The 19,379-nt window shown below is 35.9% G+C and overlaps 1 protein-coding gene across 1 annotated transcript in view; it reads right to left on the bottom strand.

Annotated features, from left to right (window-relative positions):
- Positions 1–375: 375 nt before the first annotated feature.
- Positions 376–19,379, bottom strand: part of fam91a1 (family with sequence similarity 91 member A1) — a 34,606-nt gene continuing 15,602 nt past the window's right edge. The window contains exons 11-24 of the mRNA XM_051137389.1: positions 15,890–16,002; positions 14,777–14,886; positions 14,496–14,605; positions 11,044–11,130; positions 10,597–10,726; positions 8,662–8,810; positions 8,130–8,264; positions 6,474–6,587; positions 6,301–6,373; positions 6,054–6,191; positions 5,653–5,760; positions 5,409–5,532; positions 2,217–2,286; positions 376–1,856 (exon numbers count right to left, since the gene is read on the bottom strand). Coding sequence (XP_050993346.1) covers positions 1,671–1,856; positions 2,217–2,286; positions 5,409–5,532; positions 5,653–5,760; positions 6,054–6,191; positions 6,301–6,373; positions 6,474–6,587; positions 8,130–8,264; positions 8,662–8,810; positions 10,597–10,726; positions 11,044–11,130; positions 14,496–14,605; positions 14,777–14,886; positions 15,890–16,002 — 1,647 coding nt within the window. The 3' untranslated portion in view covers positions 376–1,670. The remainder of the gene's footprint in view (positions 1,857–2,216; positions 2,287–5,408; positions 5,533–5,652; positions 5,761–6,053; positions 6,192–6,300; positions 6,374–6,473; positions 6,588–8,129; positions 8,265–8,661; positions 8,811–10,596; positions 10,727–11,043; positions 11,131–14,495; positions 14,606–14,776; positions 14,887–15,889; positions 16,003–19,379) is intronic.

The raw sequence follows: 19,379 nt of genomic DNA, 5'->3' as shown, positions 1-19,379 counted from the left end.
TTGAAAGTTCTGACTATAGTCACTGACCTAGTTTTAAAGAGCAAGTCTCCAGATAAAACCACTTTTAATTATTAAGCTACAAGAAGATTAATTATAAAATTAATGACAAAAAGTCAAACCACTACATACGCTGGCTTCACACATATTGTAGGACAGAAAACAGAGAACATCTCAACACGAATTGTTGACAGACATCATCAGATGCTTTTTTTCCCCTATGATGACATGCCCCATTTCAGGGCCTCACTGCCCCCTGGTGACACCCTGAATTTGTGTTGCTATAGTAATTACAGTCACCGGGGAGCCAGCCTGTCTGTAGCCGAACCATCAACAACCTGAAGAAAACCGCTTTTAAATGACAAACTCCATGCTGTGTGTGTTTTGTAACATATTTATTAGTACTTTCATATACTTTTTACATATTCGTTATGACATATACTTTGGAGAACGGGATGGCGTGAGGGGAAAATGTAACTTCTGTACTCATTTAATTACAAGAGCATGTTCACAGTCCCATCAAGTACACTACAACAGAGAATGCCTAAAATGCAGGGTGACTTTATAAAACTATCGTTTTTTTTTTTCTTTTTCCCTAACACTGTGACAGGGTCAGGCACAGAGCCTTGTTTCGGATCGTATCGATGCAGGAAGGAATGGAATGGGGAAATAAAGAGATGACGGCGCACAATACACACAACGAATCTACACACTCATCATGCAGCACCAAGATCTCTAACCGGTCTTCATACACCACTACCATAAGGTTTGTTTGGGGAAACACTGGCAGCACCCTCAGTAAAGGCGTGAGGGAAAAAATCAGGCCACTGAGGGGGATTTTAATGCTGTATTACTGCATATTCGCACAATAAACTCTAAACTGATATTCAACACATATATGATGACCTTGTTATCACTACTTGAATGTTGGTGGACTAAAGCAGATCGTTAGCCCAAGTGGGAATATGTTCAAACTGGCCTAGTGGAATAAATGCATTCAGTCATACAGCAGTCTAATGGGCACAAAGCAAATAAGGCAACAAAAACGTAAAATAATGGTAAAAATCAACATAAAACAAGTTGGTCTTTGGTCTCAGTGAAGCCGAAATGCTCCAGATTTGAGACGGACGAGATTTCCAGCTGGAATACTACCTAATAACCAAATAAACCATAATCAAGCTCCAACGAAGGTCTTGATTTCCAAAAAAAAAGAGAAAATCGAATAAACCTGAATGTCTTCCACAGGCTTTGTGCAAAACGTAAACCTCAACTCTGTGTTTTCAAACCCTGCTGATTCAGTCAAGTAGTTTTTGAGATTTTGTGCAGTGATATCATGCATCAGGTCACAAAACATGATAATACGAGTAGGGTGATTTCATCCAACCCCTGGATTGGTCCTATGTTTTCCAAGCAAAGTCTATATACACATTAAAAGGTCAATATAGGATCATTTGTAAATAGATTTTCTATTTTTGTAATTGGGTGAATGGGACTTGTGATTGAACCCGTCGGGACTTTGCTCTGGACGCTCGCATCCAGACGCGACGGGTGGCGGCGGCAGCGCTCGATGGCTGTGTGTGATTGAGTACCACAGGTAACGTGGTAACTCATGACATAAGCGATCAGAAGTGAGTGGAGTATGGTGTGGATCTGGGTTATTTTGAGCTGGTATTTTATGTGGGCTGATCTCTCTGTAGGGCAGAGATGTGCAGGGAGGGTGGCGCTCGGCCGCTCCACTCCTTCAGCTCGCCGTCCTTGAAGAGCAGGTTGATTGCGGGGAGGGGGACGCCAGACTCTGCCGGGGGCTGACTCAGGGGTCCCGAGACCCCGCTGTCAGGGTCCGCGGGCTGTTTTCCATCCTGTGAGGCACGGTGAAAAATAGTCAACTCGACACACACAGAGAACACCTGACAGTGAAAAAATACCACTTCTCGCCCAAGTTTATAGAGATTGCACTCTCAAACAGCAATTTCTAGCTGATGAAATATTTTACACCAGAACATAACTGTAAAAAAATTTCCTTTAGAAATTTCCATGACTTCGTAAGATTTCATTATGTTCTTGAAGGAAAGTGCCATTTTAAAACTTGCTGATGCTTTCTGGTTTTCCATGACTGGATAATACAGCTGAATGAAATCTTTGAAGTAAGACATTAGTACTGCTACTATGAACAAAATCCACATTATATTAGGAACAATATAAAATTGGTGAAGATTTACCTGGAATGAATGAACAAAACTGAGGACTTTTAACGCCAGTTTTCGACTGGAATGTAGCAACTCTTGAAGACTGCAAAAGAAACAGAGTGTGTTCTTTATTCATTAGTTAAATTTTAACATATTTTGTAATTAAGACTGTCAAAATGAACATGATTAAATATGTATAACGCTGATTAAATATGCTCAAATTTTCTGTTAATGACTTATAATTCAATAGGTCATTATGGAAGCCCGTTTCCATCACTGAATAAAAAAAAAAGGTAATTACCACTTTTCTCACAATTCTGACTTTTTCTCGCAATTGCGAGTTTACATCTTTTCTTTTTTCTTAGAATTGCGTCATACAAACTCACAGTTTCGACTTTTTCTTACAATTGTGAGATATAAACTTGCTATTCTGAGAAATTAAGTCAGAACTGAGTGATATAAACACAATTGTGAGTTGTAAAGTCAGAATTGCATAATGTAAACCTTATTGTGAGTTATGAAGTCAGAATTGTGTAATATACTCACAGTTGTGAGTTATTAATTCAGAATTGCGTAATACAGTCATGGTCAAAAATATTAGCACCCTTGCAATTCTGTCAGAAAATGCAACCCTTCTCTCAGAAAATTGTTGCAGTTGCAAATGTTTCGGCAGTCACGTTTATTTTTTTTGTTTGCATTGGAACAACACAAAAAAACAAAGAAAAGTAAAATCTGATACAATTCCACACAGAACCCAGAAAATGCACTGGACAAAATTATTGGCACCCTTAACTTAATTATTCGTAGCACCCCTGTGCAACCCTGAATCTCTACTGGAATTTTGGACCATTCATTTTTTGCAAGCTGCTCCAGGTCATTCAGATTTGAAGGATGCCTCCTCCCAACTGCTGTTTTGAGATCTCTCCATAGGTGTTCTGTGGGATTCAGATCTGGACTCATTGCTGGCCATTTCAGAACTCTCCAGCGCTTTCTTTGTAACCATTTCTGAGTGCTTTTTGAAGTGTGTTTCATGTCATTGTCCTGCTGGAAGACCCATGACCTACGTTGCGCCAAATTCTTTTGTAATCATAAGATTTCATAATACTGTTCACACAGTCAAGGCATCCAGTGCCAGAAGCAGCAAAGCAACCCCAAAACATCTTTGAACCTCCACCATGTTTGACTGTAGGGACTGTGTTCTTTTCTTTGAAGGCCTTATTTCTTATTCTGTAAACAGTGCCATGATGTCCTTTACCAAAAAGCTTTACTTTTGTCTCATCTGTCCACAGTACGTTCTCCCAGAAGGATTGTGGTTTTGTCACAGAAGTTTTGGCAAACTCCAGTCTTGCTTTTTTATGCCTTTGTGTCAGCAGTGGTGTCCTCCTCGGTCTCCTACCATAGTGTCCCATTTCATTCAGATAGAAAGTTAATCGTGGTTCTTTATTCACCATTCGAACAATCCTTCGTTGTAATTTTTCATTAATTTTGGTCTTCCTCCACATCCAGGGAGGTTAGCTACAGTGCCATGGGCTGTAAACCTCTTGATGACATTGCGCACAGTGGACACAGGAACATTAAGATCTCTGGAGATGGACTTGTAGCCTTGAGACTGTCTATGTTTTTCCACATTTTTTTCTCTCAAATCCACAGACAACTCTTTACACTTCTTTCTTTTCTCCATGTTCAGTGTGACACACAACACAAAGGTTGACTCAACTTTTCTCCATTTTAACTGGTTGCAAGTGTGATTACTATATTTCCCAAACCTGTTACTTGTCACAGGTGTGTCTAAATACAAATTACAGGAGCATCACATGCTTGAAAAGCAGTTATTTCTTACAATTTTGACAAGGTGCCAATAATTTTGTCCAGTCCATTTTTTGAGTTCTGTGTGAAATTTTATTTTAAGTTTGACTTTTTGTCTTGTTTTTTTGTGTTGTTGCAGTGAAAACAAAAACAACTCCCACTCTCACTACACATCATGTTCTCACACAGTAAAAAAAATACGTTTGGGGTGCGAAGAGGAAACCTTTTTAATGAAAATAACCGATCGTTTCGCTAGATAAGATCCTTCTTCATTGGCTGGGATCGTTTACAACCGCATTTGGGATCATTTGAAGCCGCATTTAAACTGCATTTTGGAAGTTCAAAATCAGGGCGCCATACCAGTCCATTATATACTGGTATGGAAATGTTTTCCTCAAAAAACATAATTTCTTTACGACTGAAGAAAGAAAGACATGAACATCTTGGATGACAAGGAGGGGAGTCCATTATCTGTAAATCTTTGTTTTGAAAGTGGACTTCTCCTTTAAAATGGAAAGCATCGCCATTCAAATCAGTAGGAAGAGTCAAAACCAATCCACAGTTTAGTAAATGTAGGCAACCTCTAAGTTATTCTTGACTGTGCTGTATTGACTGCTTTGATGTGCTGGAATACGGTAATGCATTGTTTTGATGCGTACATTTTTTCATGCCCCCCCCACCCCCTCACTTACGTGTAAAATGTCGCCCATGCAGGCAGACACTGTTTCTGTTTAAAATAGAGGCCAGTAGCAGACTATCACTGAGACAGGTGTGATTTCTCACACCACTATTTTAGTGTTATCTGTCACTGTAGTAGGTATAATAATATTAAAAAAAAAAAAAAGCTAGCAATGATAATTAATCTTGCCAAATGGGAACACTTTTTTTTTCTAGAATACACACAGAACTGGTACTCTAAGTGCATAATTATTTAAATATGCTTATTTATAGCATGTCTAATTATAACTAAAGCTCAACAAACTGTCATTTGTACAAACATGAATGTTAATTACTTCATTACAGCAGATTAATTATATCATTCCATTTAATTTAGTTTTATTTCTTGAAAAGGAACTGAATGAGGTATCTACACAAAACTACAAACATTTAATTTTATTGTAAGTAATCTATATATAACAAATAACATATCAAAATAGAAAAACATCTATTTAAACTGTAATAATATTTCATAATTTTGAATAATAACGTATTGTCCTTTGTCACTTTTATTAATATAGATAGTGGACGGAGGAAAGGAAATGATGGGATAAAGAGGTGGGACTGGGATCGCAAAAATAATTTGCTAGATTCATATTTGCTTTGCTAGACATCAGCTCAATATGCCAGTGCATGTCTGCAAACACAGTATTTTTGAACACTTATGCACGGTAAAAAAGGGACATTTGTTCAGGCTGTCACCTGTCTTTGCTGCAGAGTTTGTGGGAGACGATCCTCTGACACACTTTGCGGTTTAACTCAGAGCTAAAAAGAGGCATCCCGAAGCAAAGCTCCAGAGGAACCCATTCATCCTCACTGGACGACCCTGGAAGAGTGAACAATCAGGATTTTCTTAGCACTTCATACTGACTCAAATATCAGTATCCACAACACTTTTATAGCATGTTTTCTTCAAATGTTTCTGTCTCAGTCAAAGAACACCTACCTTCTATTCCCAGTTTCTTGCTGCCGTCTCCGTTATTCTCTTCTGTAACCAGCTCGAAAGATTCATTGCTTCCGTTGGCATCAAGCACTCCGCTAAGCTCAGGGTCTCCTGTGAGAAAAGCAAAGAGAGTGAATCTTATGTTCCTCTGAGACCTTGAATGTAGCATTCAGGTTTCACTCTGATTAGTGATGCAATCAAACATGTGGACTGCAATTAAAACATTAATTGAATTAGAGACCTACTCTAATAAAACACAGTGGTGAGAGTTCGAACTACTCTCATTCTAATCTAATTGCAGCTCTTATCGATACAGCCTGGAGTTGCTAATGATCAGCATAGGGGCCGTCATTATCAGAGACTGGTTAAATGGACAGCGTGGATTGAGAAGCTCTTTGCCCCACCGTCGGCGTCGCTGGGTCGTCTGCGATGTCTGTTGTTGTGATTGAGCATGGTAATGTAGCCACACTGGTGCTCCAGATCCACTTTGTCCCGTAGGATCTTAAGGGCTTTGTGCGCACACATATTGGAATACGAGAACTCTGGGAGAGGCAACACAAATCAGAGAAGTTAGAACGACTAGGCTTAACACATCTACAGTGAACCTAATAAACCTTAGGCCACTATATTTATAGCCAACTAAGACTTTACCTGCTTTAAGATCTTCGTCATCAAATGGGAAGGGGACATGGACAGTCTCACCGTGACCATGCATTCCATGACCCTAAAAACAGTGAGAGATTTTGATAAATCTTTTGATAAAGTTAGATATGGAATGTGTTAGATATGAGAACTCTTGGTTGTTCAGGATCTTCTTCCATTACCTGAATGAGCACAGCAGAGTGGGTGAGGGCATCATTCAACATTGTCAGCACGTTGGATGTCGGAACAACCCCGGGGTCATGACCCCATGATGTAATAAGCAGTCGGTCATAGGCCTGAGTAACATATCGAATGATTATTTAAGCGTTATTTTACTTTTAAAAATTTTCATATATTTCTATACTGTATATACACTACCAGTCAAAAGTTTTTGAACAGTAGGATTTTTAATGTTTTTTAAAGAAGTCTCTTTTGCTCACCAAGCCTGCATTTATTTGATCCAAAATACAGAAAAAGCAGTAATATTGCAAAATATTTTTACTATTTAAAATAACTGCTTTCTATTTGAATATATTGTAAAGTGTAATTTATTCCTGTGATTTCAAAGCTGAATTTTTAGCATCATTACTCCAGTCACATGATCCTTCAGAAATCATTCTAATATTCTGATTTGCTGCATTTATTATTATTTCTTATGTTGAAGACAGCTCTCACTTTTGATCAATTTAAAGCAACCTTGCTAAACAAAAGTATTAACTTTATTATATTTATAATAAAAGTAATCTTTCCCCCCAAAAAATTATACTGACTCCTGGTATAGTGTATAATGTTACAAAGGCTTTTTATTTCTTATCTCTGGATCTTTCTATTCATCAAAGAATCCCCTCCCCAAAAAATACTCAACTGTTTAAAACATGGTAATAATAATAATAATAAATGTTTCTTGAACAGCAAATCAGCATATTAGAATGATTTCTGAAAGATCATGTGACACTGAAGACTTGAGTAATGATGCTGAAAATTTAGATTTGATCACAGGAATAAATTACATTTTAAAATATATTCAAATAGAAAGCAGTTATTTTAAATAGTAAAAAGATTTCACAATATTACTGCTTTTGCTGTATTTTGGATTTTTTCCCCTTTTTGCAGAATTGCATTTATATAAAATTACATCAACTGAATATTTAGCATGCTTATGATGCATAAACTACCGTTCAAATTTTTGGAGACAGTATTTTACAGTAAAGGCAATTTGAGCAATGATGCTAAAAAAAAATTCAGCTCTGCTATCACAGGAATAAATTTACATTTTAAAATATATTGAAATAGAAAAAGAGAAGAGAATTTCAAATTGTAATACTATTTCACAATATTACTGTTTCATTTTATTTTTGATCAAATAAATGCAGCCTTGGCGGACATAGGCTTCTTCAAAATATTTTAAAAAACAAAAATATTTGACAAAGTTATTTTTATTAATGTATGGGTAGGGTGAGAAAAATAACAGAAATATGAAAATTAAAGAAACAAAAAAATAAAAAATATATATTTAAATAACTTTTTTTTTAGTTATTTAGTCTTTTTATTTTTTATTAATGTATGGGTAGGGTAAGAAAAATAACAGAAAAACTTAAATTAAAACAAATTAAAATATATGTAATTAATTATTAAAGAAAATTAATGTATTTAAAGGAATATTTAATGTAATAAAAATTGCATTTTATAATTGTATAATAATTATAATGAAAATAGTTACATATATATATATATATAATATGAAATATATATATAATATGAAAATGAATACAGAAAAGAACTGAAGCACAATACAGCACAAATGAAAACAACATAAATATTTGAACGCTGAGACCGACCTGGAAAATATCTGGCAGCTTCCTGAGCCTGGAGCCCTTAGACAACAGCAGTGACGGAGGGCCTTGACCAGTGACAGAGTACAGGTACAGTTTGAACCAGATGGAGCTGACCTCAGGAATAGCTGGTCCAATGTGCTGGAACAAACACATCAGACATATAACATAAAGCTACTCTAATAAACAAGGCCAATTTTCAACCAACAGCTCCTAGTGACAAAACACATAATACGAAGTTATTGTAAATGCACACCGCAACTTCTCCCCCAGGCCAAATTCTGACCTTATTTGTAAAACACAACTAAACAGCATGTAAAAGATCATTATGGAAATTCAGAGATGTAGTTGGTGGGTAGTGCTTTATACATGGTGCAACTTTCATAAAGAAACCCAGAGGCAAAGAAAGACCTATTTAGCTTGAATGATACTCTCAAGAGGACAGCGATCTGACTGCTCACTGAGCGCACACACAGTCTCAGTCCCAGCGATCATACATCCCTCTCTCTATGGGTCTGACTACAGTCTCCTGGGCTACCTGAGGCGTGCAGCTGCTGATTGGCCGGATCTCGTTGCTGAGTGGCGCCATGGAAACTAGCAGTTTGTAGTTCTTGTTCAACACACGGCTGCAGGTGGCAGGGTCCAATCCCAGCAGGCTTTCACAGCGGAGGAGGTCCAGAGGCAGGCCTGATGAGAAACACAAACATGCATCAGTGCCAACCAGGACGTGGGAACATGTGTCTACTTGTACCGCTCCATAATTGAAAGAAAATTTAATTTAATAAAGATCACAGTGATACAGTTGAAATAAGGACACTGATAATGACTTGTATTACCCAACAGAATTGTTTCCAGAAAACTATTAAGCAGCAAAATCTGCTTACAACACTCATGATGTTTCTTGAGCAGCAAATTAGAATGATTTTTGAAGGATCATGTGACACTGAACACTGCAGTAATGATGCTGAAAATGTAGCTTTGCATTACAGGAATAAATAGCATTTTTAAATATATTAAAAGAAAAAATTGTAATAATATTTCACAATATTACAGCTTACTGTATTTTTCAATAAATGCAGCCTTGGTGGGCATTAGAGCCTTCTTTCAAACACATTTAAAATTCATAATTGTTCTTTTTTTTTTTGGCATAATTGTTATTCTTTTTTTGAGGGGGAGGGCTTTTTGCCTTTAAATGTATCAATTATTAAGTGCTTTATTTCTGAACTACCAATTTTTTCTAATATAATATTTTTGCCGGTAAAAAAAAAAAAAAACAGTAAAATTCTGAAATATTTTTACTATTTAAAAAAACTGTTTTCTGTTTGAATACATTTTGAAATTTATTTTTTTTCCTGTGATTAAAATAAAATAAATATTAAAATAAAAAACTGTAATAATATTTCAAAATATTACACTTTACTGTATTTTTCAATAAATGCAGCATTTGTGGGCATTAGAGCCACCTTTCAAACACATTTAAAATTCATAATTGTTCTAGGTTTTTTTTTTTTTTTTGGCATAATTGTTAGTGTTTTTTTTTGAGGAGGAGGAGGAGGAGGAGGGCTTTTTGCCTTTAATTGTATCAGTTATTATGCGTTTTATTTCTGAACTACCAATTTTTACTACTATAATATTTTTGCTGGTAAAAAAAACAACAAAAAATTGAATATATTTTTGAAATGTAATTTTTTCCTGTGATTAAAAATAAATAAAATAAATATTAAAATAATTTTTAAATAATATTTCACAATATTACACTACACTGTATTTTTCAATTAAGCTGAGTAGAATTATTTCAGGTTTCTTTGATAAATAGAAAGTTCAGAAGTACAGCATTTATCTGAAATAGAAATCATTTTTAATATATTATAAATGTCTTTATCATCACTGATATTATTGATCAATTTAAAGCATCCTTGCTAAATAAAAAGTATTAATTTCTATTAAAAAAAAAAATACTGACTCCAAGCTTTAGAATGGTATAGTGTATAATGTTACAAAAGCTTTTATTTCAGATAAATGCTAAACTTTAGATTTTTCTATTCATCAAAGAATCCTGAAAAAACTGTTTTAAATATCATTAATAATGACAATAATAATAAAAATGTTTTTTGTGCAGCAAATCAGCATATTAGAATGAATTCATGGATCATGTGACACTAAAGACTGGAATTTAGCTTTGATCCAAGGAAAAATGACATTTTAAAATATATTAAAATAGAAAGCAGTTATTTTAAATAGTAAAAAAATATTTCACAGTATTATTGCTTTAGCTGTATTTCGAATGAAATAAATGCTTGGTGAGCAGAATGATGATGCAATAAAAGCAATTAAATTGTTGCTGAATCACTAAAAAGAATTTATTAGAACTGATTCAATTCAAAGAAAATGAATTTGTTGCAACAATATAAAATTGAATACAGAAATATTTGATTGATCGCTCAGGTACATTTCCTTACATACTAACACATACCTATATTTGGTACATCGGGGCCTTGATCAGGCGTGAGATCTTTGTTGTAGCGCAGAAAGAGTATTGTGTTCCTGAGGGTCAGCGCATGGTCAAAATATCTCTGAGCCTCTCCTTCAGCAGTGCTCTCAACCTTATAACATAAAAGCATCCTTATCAAGCTCAACACACAAAGACAGTCATTATGTCTGTGAGTGAAAGAACGTGCGCAAACAAGAAAAGAATAACTAAAGGTTGGAGAGATATTAAGGGAGAAATGCAATAGCCTTTATGCTTTTGTGAGCGCAAGAGATGTGAGAGCAGTGGCAAAGTGAAAACTGTGAGTGTGTGTGTTGTATAATCAGCCCCTGGCGGTGGCCCCTTTCTATTTCAATACAAGCACAGAGAAGGAGATTGTCTGTCCACTGTGTGTCCCTCAGCTTCTTTTGTGTCCTATAATAAGGGTATTACCTTCTCCAGTTCCATGAGAAAACTGTCTAGGGTCTCATCAGACAACTTCCCCACCTCGAACATCGTCACTGCGTGGCTCTTCAAGTTCTAAGACGAGAAACACCACATGAAATCCCCATATTATAGATGATATACAAAACATACTTGATCAAACCCTTGAGCATGACTCTTCCCCTAAGTTCACTAAATCAGAAGTTCTCAACTGGTTTAGCTTCAGGGTCCAGTTTTTCCACTGGAGTTCAAGTGGTGACACAACACAGTACTAAAACGGTTTAGTGTACAAAATTGAATTTTGATGGTTTCATGCTCTCGGCAAGTAATAATTCAGCACACTAAACACATTATGGAGGCCGCAAAACGGGTTGTGTCTTTTCAGCAAATGAACTCATATTTAACCTATTTAGAATTGCATTTAAGTCGTTTTTTTAGGATAAATGCATGTTACACAACCTGCACATATTGGCATCTCCCTTATTTGGCTGCTTCTACCAAATGACACATGAATTAGCATTAAAATACCATCGAAGACAGTTGTAGGGATGCCTGATCCGATATAGGAGATCGGATATAGGAGTTTCTGCATTTATCGTTAAAAATCCATACTGGCTCTTTAATTGTGCATTCTCCTTTTAACGCTTAGGATGTGTTCAAACTTGTCATGTTTGGTTCGATTAAAACAAATTGTGGTGCGATTTCTCTGTTAGTGCGGTTCATTTGAGTAAGCGCTGCCATCCGAACCCTGGTGCGCACCAAACGAACTCTGGTGCGGATCAAATGAAATATGAACGTAACACGGACCAAATACTTATAAACTAACCATAAACAAGGGAACAAGCAGTGTATCCAAAACAAAATGAGCAGAGGGCAAATGTGGAGCAATGAGGAGGTAAAGAGCCTTTTATGAGCTCTTTGTGAGTTAGCAGGTGGTGAAAATAAAATCAAATGAACGCAACAATGAGCGCACTTAGTCCAGCAGACGGCATTAGGAGTTTTCGACTTTAAGCAGCGCTCAGCAGACATCATTGAATGGGGATTTTAATATGTCATATACCCGCAGAGCTGCTTTAAGACAAACGCACCTTTTCCTTTTGTTTGGGGTGTTCGGTGAGTTCCGTTATGACATATATGTCAATCAAGCCTTTAGGTTTGGTATCTTTAGGTTCGCTGTCAAAAATGCCAGTGTGAATGCTAAGCAGACCAGGACCAAATGTATCATTTTCCTTTTTGGTTCAGACAAAATGAATCAAGTGAATCGAACTACAAGTGTACAAACTACAACAATTTACAGATAATGTACTCACCCCTTTGTCATCCAAGATGTTCATGTCTTTCTTTCTTCAGTCGTAAAGAAATTGTGTTTTTTGAGGAAAACATTTCAGGATTTTTCTCCATATAATGGACTGCTATGGTGCCCCAATTTTGAACTTCCAAAATGCAGTTTAAATGCGGCTTTAAACAATCCCAGCCAGGGAAGAAGGGTCTTATCTAGCAAAACGATTGGTTATTTTCATTTAAAAAAACAATTTAAATACTTTTTAATCTCAAACGCTTGTCTTGTCTTGCTGTCCATGAATTTTTGTATTTTGGCTCAAGACAGTTAGGGTATGTCGAAAACTCTGATCGTATTTTCACCCTCAATTCAACAAATCATAATCAAAATCATCCTTCATCGCTGCAGAAGTACCGACCCAGTCTTTGCAAAGTGAACATGCAAAGAAGATCAAACACCCTTAACTAAAAAAAGGTAAAACAGCGATATAGGGCGATTTTGAAGTTGAGGGAGAACATGAGATGGGAGTTTTTCGACACACCCTAACTGTCTTGAGCCAGAATACACAGAGTTCAGGCAGAGCAAGACGAGACGAGCGTTTGACATTAAAAAGTATATAAACTGTATTATTTCTATGAAAATAACCATTCGTTTCGCTACATAAGACCCTTCTTCCTCAACTGGGAGCGTTTATAACCACACTTGGGATCGTTTGAAGCCGCATTTAAACTGTATTGTGGAAGTTCAAAATTGTGGCACCATAGCAGTCCTTCATATAGAGAAAAATCCTGGAATGTTTTCCTCAAAAACCATAACTTCTTTACGACCGAAGACAGAAAGACATGAACATCTTGGATGACAAGGGATGAGTACATTATCTGTAAATTGTTGTTCTGGAAGTGGACTTCTCCTTTAACAAAGATTAATAAATGGTGTAATAAATGCATTGTTCATGTTAGTTAATACATTAACTTATGTTAACAAATGACACCTTATTGTAAAAGTGTTACCGGTAAACTATTTCAGTGTAAGCATTTTTATTCTAATACAATTTAGGTAAAATGTCAAAACTTTAACCCGTTTGGAGGAGAAAAAATTAAAATAAAAATCAACCCATGGCAACAGTTTAAAAGTAAAACTGCAGACTTGGAAACCCCGTCTGCAACCCGTTTTCAGTCACAACCCAACAACTTTGAACCACTACACTAAATATTATCAAGCACCTTTAAAGAGATAGTTCACCCAGAATTAAAAATTTGTTCCAAACCTGCAAAACCTTTGTTTGTCTTCGGAACACAAATTAAGATATTTCTGATAAAATCCGAGAGCTTTCTGACCCTGCATTGACAGTAACACAACTGACACGTTCAAGCCCCAGAAAGCTAGTAAGAACCACATTAAAATGTAACTCGAAATCAGGCATCAAAGACTGTCACAGAACAGAGGAAACTGTTAAATAAAGTCACTATTTTTGTTTTCTTTGCATACAAAAATTATTCTTGTAGCTTCATAATAATACTGTTGAACCACTGATTTTAACAATGGCCACATACACACTGCAGCTAAATTCGGTTACCAGTTCACCTTATACACCTTAATCGCGTCCTGTACACACATACTTCATATGTACGGGAGTGACAACCGCATTCGGCAACCGTATTAACTCCTGAAAAATACAGGTAGGGACAACCGCATTTACAGAAATTCTACGCAGTGTGTAGTTGTTAATGATGTATTTAAATGCGAAACGTGTCTTCATCTGTATGTGAGATGCAAGAAAATAACAGTGAAAGAAATCTGAACCTTAGCACATTTTGACTAAGGGCTAGTCACGAGCTCTGCGGTAATATGTCAGTGTTGCCAGATCTTCATAGAAAAACGGGACTCACTCCTGCATTTAAATGCAGTTGTCACTCCTGAAACTTGCAGTGTGTATGTGGCCAATGTCCTCACTACCTTTCTGGGCCTAGAACGTGTCAGTTGCGTTACTGTCTTTGCAGGGTCAGAAAGGTCTCGGATTTTATCAAAAATATCTTAATTTGTGTTCTGAAGATGAACGAAGGTCTTACAGGTTTGGAACAACATGATTTATGACAGAATTTTCATTTACAAGTGAACTATTCCTTTAAAATAATGTCAATTGTAAAGGAAGAATACTTAAATCTGTAAACGAGACACTAACAGGAGACAGATTTCCCATCATGAGGAAGGCGGTGAGGGTGGAGTCAAACAGGAAAGCGATCCTCTTAGTCGGGGCGGTTGGAATACTTAGACTGCTCACACTTGCGTTGTCTGGAAGACAGGGGAAAAATCAAAAACAGTCAATTTAATTCACATTATTATGATTTATGCACTGATCGAAGCCAGACTAGTGTTTAATAACACACTGTAGCAGAGTGAGTTAGTGTCTAACGGAAGAGTGGTAAGCTGTTTATGATTTAATGAATGCCTTTGTGCTCTCACCCTGGTCCTCCAGGCTGGTGGTGTCTGTATCAGTGGCTGAGGAACCTGCCTCCATCACTGGACTGCCACCCTCCCATGACAGCAGCATCTTCTGAGGGTCCATAGTGCCCCTGGCAAGCATAAGAAAACACTCAGATATAAAACAATAAAACATCAGACTAAAGAGACATTCACACAGCAACTGCTGGTCACATTATAATGAGATTTTTTTTTTTTTTTTACTAGCTATACATTCCCATTCTGATTAGGGCTGCATATCAACATCGATTTCCTGATTCAATTTGAACCACAATCACAAGCTCTCGATTCAATTCCGATTTTAATTTGTCAGTGAATTATTTGCGACAGTTACTTAACGCATATCATGAACTTTGACCAACACTAAAGGTTCTCTTTATTTTTCCTTTCACATTTTTTAAATATTCTAGCCATTACAGATTAGATACAAAGCTAATGTCACACACAGAGAAGGAGAGTATACAATTTTTCTGGATTTGAACTGAAGAGTTGTTATAATGTAACTATAAGGAATACACAAAAATGCAAAGGTTTTCCTATATGGAAAATTGATAAATAATAATAACGCATAATAATTATAATACAAAATGATTTTTTTTATTTGATTGTATTTTAAGCACTCATTAATTAGTATTATTTTACATTATTAAAATTAAAGTGTTATTATTTAACATGTTTAGCATGATGCAGAGATATATAATAGAGGTAGAGTACTGCATGTGCTAGATGTCAACAATTATCCGCCACTAACCCGGCGACATCTGCTAGACGTGAGGTGGCACAAATTATGATGGGCAGACATGTTCATGCATCAACCACAAATGCATAAATTAAAAGACCAATCCTAGGATTTTAGGAATCAATATTCAATTCATTGGAAGTAATTAATCCTAGTCATATTTGTGATCTGATTATGATAAATCCAGCAGTAAAAAAATGGTCACTATGACCAATAATACAGATAAAACCTTGTTTGTGTGACCAGGCCATCTGGCTGAGTTTAAGATTTCTAGAACAGCAAGAGTTTTGTTTGTCTTTCAAACGTGAGCCAGCACTAAAAGCCTATTCATCAGTGTCAGGTAGGCTTTCTCATACTTGAGTCTATTGACCGAAGGGGCACTCCTCCATGAGGGGTGCAGCTGGTCCGGGCTGATCACCTGACCCTTTTTGATAGCGAACCCCAGGCGACAATACATGGACACTGCATTCTGGAAGACAACAGAGAAAAGTCCAATATTCATTCAGCATTCATCCACAAACCAGCGGTGATTATTATCTACTATAATAGCACCCGTTAATTTACGAGGAAGTCATCCAGTCTCTGAATTATGTTTGGACAGCATCCACACACATCTTCATGAATAATCCATAGCGAAAACAGTTTTATAATAATAAACATTATCACAACAGCACTGCCAAAACACGATTTCCATCTGCCCTTTTCACCTGACAACAAGAAACAAAAAACTGGTGCATTCAACTGATTCTGCAGCTAGGCCAACTAAGCTAAGGTTATGAATACATATTCCCTTATTTTTCCAAAGGTTATTCTCTACATGGCCATAAGCACGACTCAGAACGGTTCTAGGTGAAGTGGAACAGAAAAGAAAATTGCGGTACTGTCACATATGAAGATAAAACTCTGTTAGCTCTTGAGAAAGATTGAATGGTACTGGAAAAAGTAGGTCAGGATTTGGGCTTCATACAGCCTTATACAATATTCCTTCACTGTATTAGAAATGATGTTGAAAATGAGAATTTGAATGTCACTGCACTGTATTTTCAGATGTGCTGATTAGAATTCTTACTTCAACATCAAGGAAGGCAGGGCCTCCTCAAAATATTGGATGAGAAAAAATGGTAGTACAAACATCAAAAACAATGCTAATGTTACAAAATCTAACATTAAAAAGTGAATAAATCACATGTTTTTCTAAAGAATTATTCACTGTGCAACAGCAACACCAGCAAGTAAAGTTAAAGCGGGATTCTTCACAGCGATGCCATAGAAGAACCATTTTTGGTTCCACAAAGAGCCATTCAGTCAAAGGTTCTTTAAAGAACCATCTCTTTCTTACCTTTTTATAATCTGATAAACCTCTTTTCACCAAAAAAGAACCGTTTGTGAAACAGAAAGCTTCTTCAGATGTTAAAGATTCTTTATGGAACCATTTAAACAAAAAAGGTTCTTCTATGATATCGTGAAGCACCTTCATTTTTAAGTGTGTATGCTGATATTTTTCAACCCATTTTGGCCGATAGCCGATACCGACACATTTCCTTTTGTTTGAAAACAACATCAAGTCTCTCCTGTGCGGAAATTATAAGCAATTTATTTTAAATTTTGGTTAGTTTTTAACAAGAACTTCTTTGTTAGAATAAAATAAACAATAATGAAGATTTTTTATAATGACAGTACATTAAAGCTTTGAAAATAACTATAAATAAACTATATATCAATCGCTACATTTTTTTAAATTATCTTTTTTTTTTTCAGAAAAATGCAGTAGTAAGCTTAACATTTTATTTTAAGGTTTACCATTTGTAGATGGTCTAAAGCAAAGAGTTGTAAAAATTCTGAAAGTCTTTTTGAGCTCATAATTGGTTAATATATATAACATATTCCACATTAATGATTAAATCAGCATACATAAAATTATTTAATTTACAAGTGTCATATTTGTGATTTTCTTATTCATGTAAGCTATAGCTTCTGACCTTTAAATCAAAACATACTCATGATTATATGACATGACTTACTGCTGTATGTAATCAGAGACACAGTCTAAATGTTATTTTACTTTTATTTTACCAGAAGTATGCCAACAGCGCCCCCTACGGAAATAAAACACCTTACAGATCGGGTATTGGGAACCTGGGGAGGCTGCCGCAGCTGCCACTGCACTGCTATTACTGTTTACTCTACCATAAACCGGACACATCATTCTGTACGTGCATTTTTAGATTAAATGCAGTGATCCAAAACAGTAAATCCAATCATCATTCAGGCCAAACTTTGCTTCAAAAATGAGCCACAGTACTGATGTGATCTAATCGATAGCACACCCTGAGGACATGTGAGTTATTCCTCTTATCGGCAAGATATATCGGCATAAAGTAAACAACTCACACACTTAGATATAAACACTTACATCAAAATAAGACATAAAATGGCCTGAAAAATGTATCTGTGTGAGTTTTTAGTAAGTAATCAGCTTGGTAAAAAATGTCTGTGACTGATATTTACAGAGCTTTAAAGGAGAACTCCACTTCCAGAACAACAATTTACAAATAATTTACTCACCCCCTTGTCATCCAAGATGTTCATGTCTTTCTTTCTTCAGTTGTAAAGAAATTATGTTTTTTGAGGAAAGCATTTCAGGATTTTTCTTCATATAATGGACTTCAATTGTGGTCAGTTATTTTTTAAAAACAATGACCGATCGTTTTGCTAGATAAGACTCTTCTTCCTCGGCTGGGAGCGTTTAGAGCCCTTTGAAGCTGCATTTAAACTACATTTTGGAAGTTCAAAATCGGGGGCACAATTGAAGTCCATTATATGAAGAAAAATCCTGAAATGCTTTCCTCAAAAACCACAATTTCTTTACGACTGAAGAAAGTAAAATATATGAACATCTTGGATCACAAGGGGGTGAGTAAATTATTTGTGAATTGTTGTTCTGGAAGTGGACTTCTCCTTCAATGACTGATGGTCCGAAAAAATTCAAAAATAGTTAAAAGTTAACTATTACAAAAAATAGCTGAACATAAGTTCACCAATTTTGTTTAAATTGTTACTGCCTTGATTTATTATTTTGCAATAAATGTACAATTCTTAAAACACTTACTTGATGAGCTTCATATTTGGCTTTACTAAACAGAAAAGTGTTTACATTGTTAATGTAAAAATACTAAATAGAATAGTCTTTTTTTTCTTTTTCTGATGCATAAATTGATACACTGAAAAAAGGAGAAGATAAGACAAAAAATTGGCTTGTTTCATAAATAAGGTCCAATGAAGGTATTTGGCTTCAGGCACATCCCTACTAAAAGACACAGTGTCTGCCCCGCATAAACACTGACGGGAATGGATCTATTCAGATATACTCTGTCATCATCATTTATTAAATGAATAGGTTTTCACTAATAGGATGACTGCAGGAAACATTTCATTCTATTTGTCTTAGCAAAATGTCAAAGAGATAATGAAAATGAACACTACCTATCTCGTGTAAAAATAAATTCATTGGTAAAGATCGTGTCCTTTGAGTCACGACAGCGTTGGCTTTTCTAATAAGGAGTTATGGATTTTCATGACGGATCTCATGAATAAGCTTGTTTTCCACTCTGCCAGATAGTGAAATGGGGCTAAACAGCTACAAAGGAAATATGTGAACACAATGGCTCAGTCCTCATTCTCCTCAGTCTGCATCATACATTCAAAGAAGGACTCATTTCATTTCACAACCCATCACAAGGCGAAAGGATTTGGAAAATTGCCTTTGCGGCGGCTGTAATTCCAGGACCGGCGCATCCTGGATTCACCGCCCTCCCAGTCACCTATAAAGGCATCATTTCATATCAA

The sequence above is a fragment of the Labeo rohita genome, chromosome 19 (assembly GCF_022985175.1).
Source record: "Labeo rohita strain BAU-BD-2019 chromosome 19, IGBB_LRoh.1.0, whole genome shotgun sequence".
NCBI lineage: Eukaryota > Metazoa > Chordata > Actinopteri > Cypriniformes > Cyprinidae > Labeo > Labeo rohita.
The sequence above is the reverse complement of the archived record's forward strand: the minus strand, read 5'-3'. Positions and strand labels throughout refer to the sequence as shown.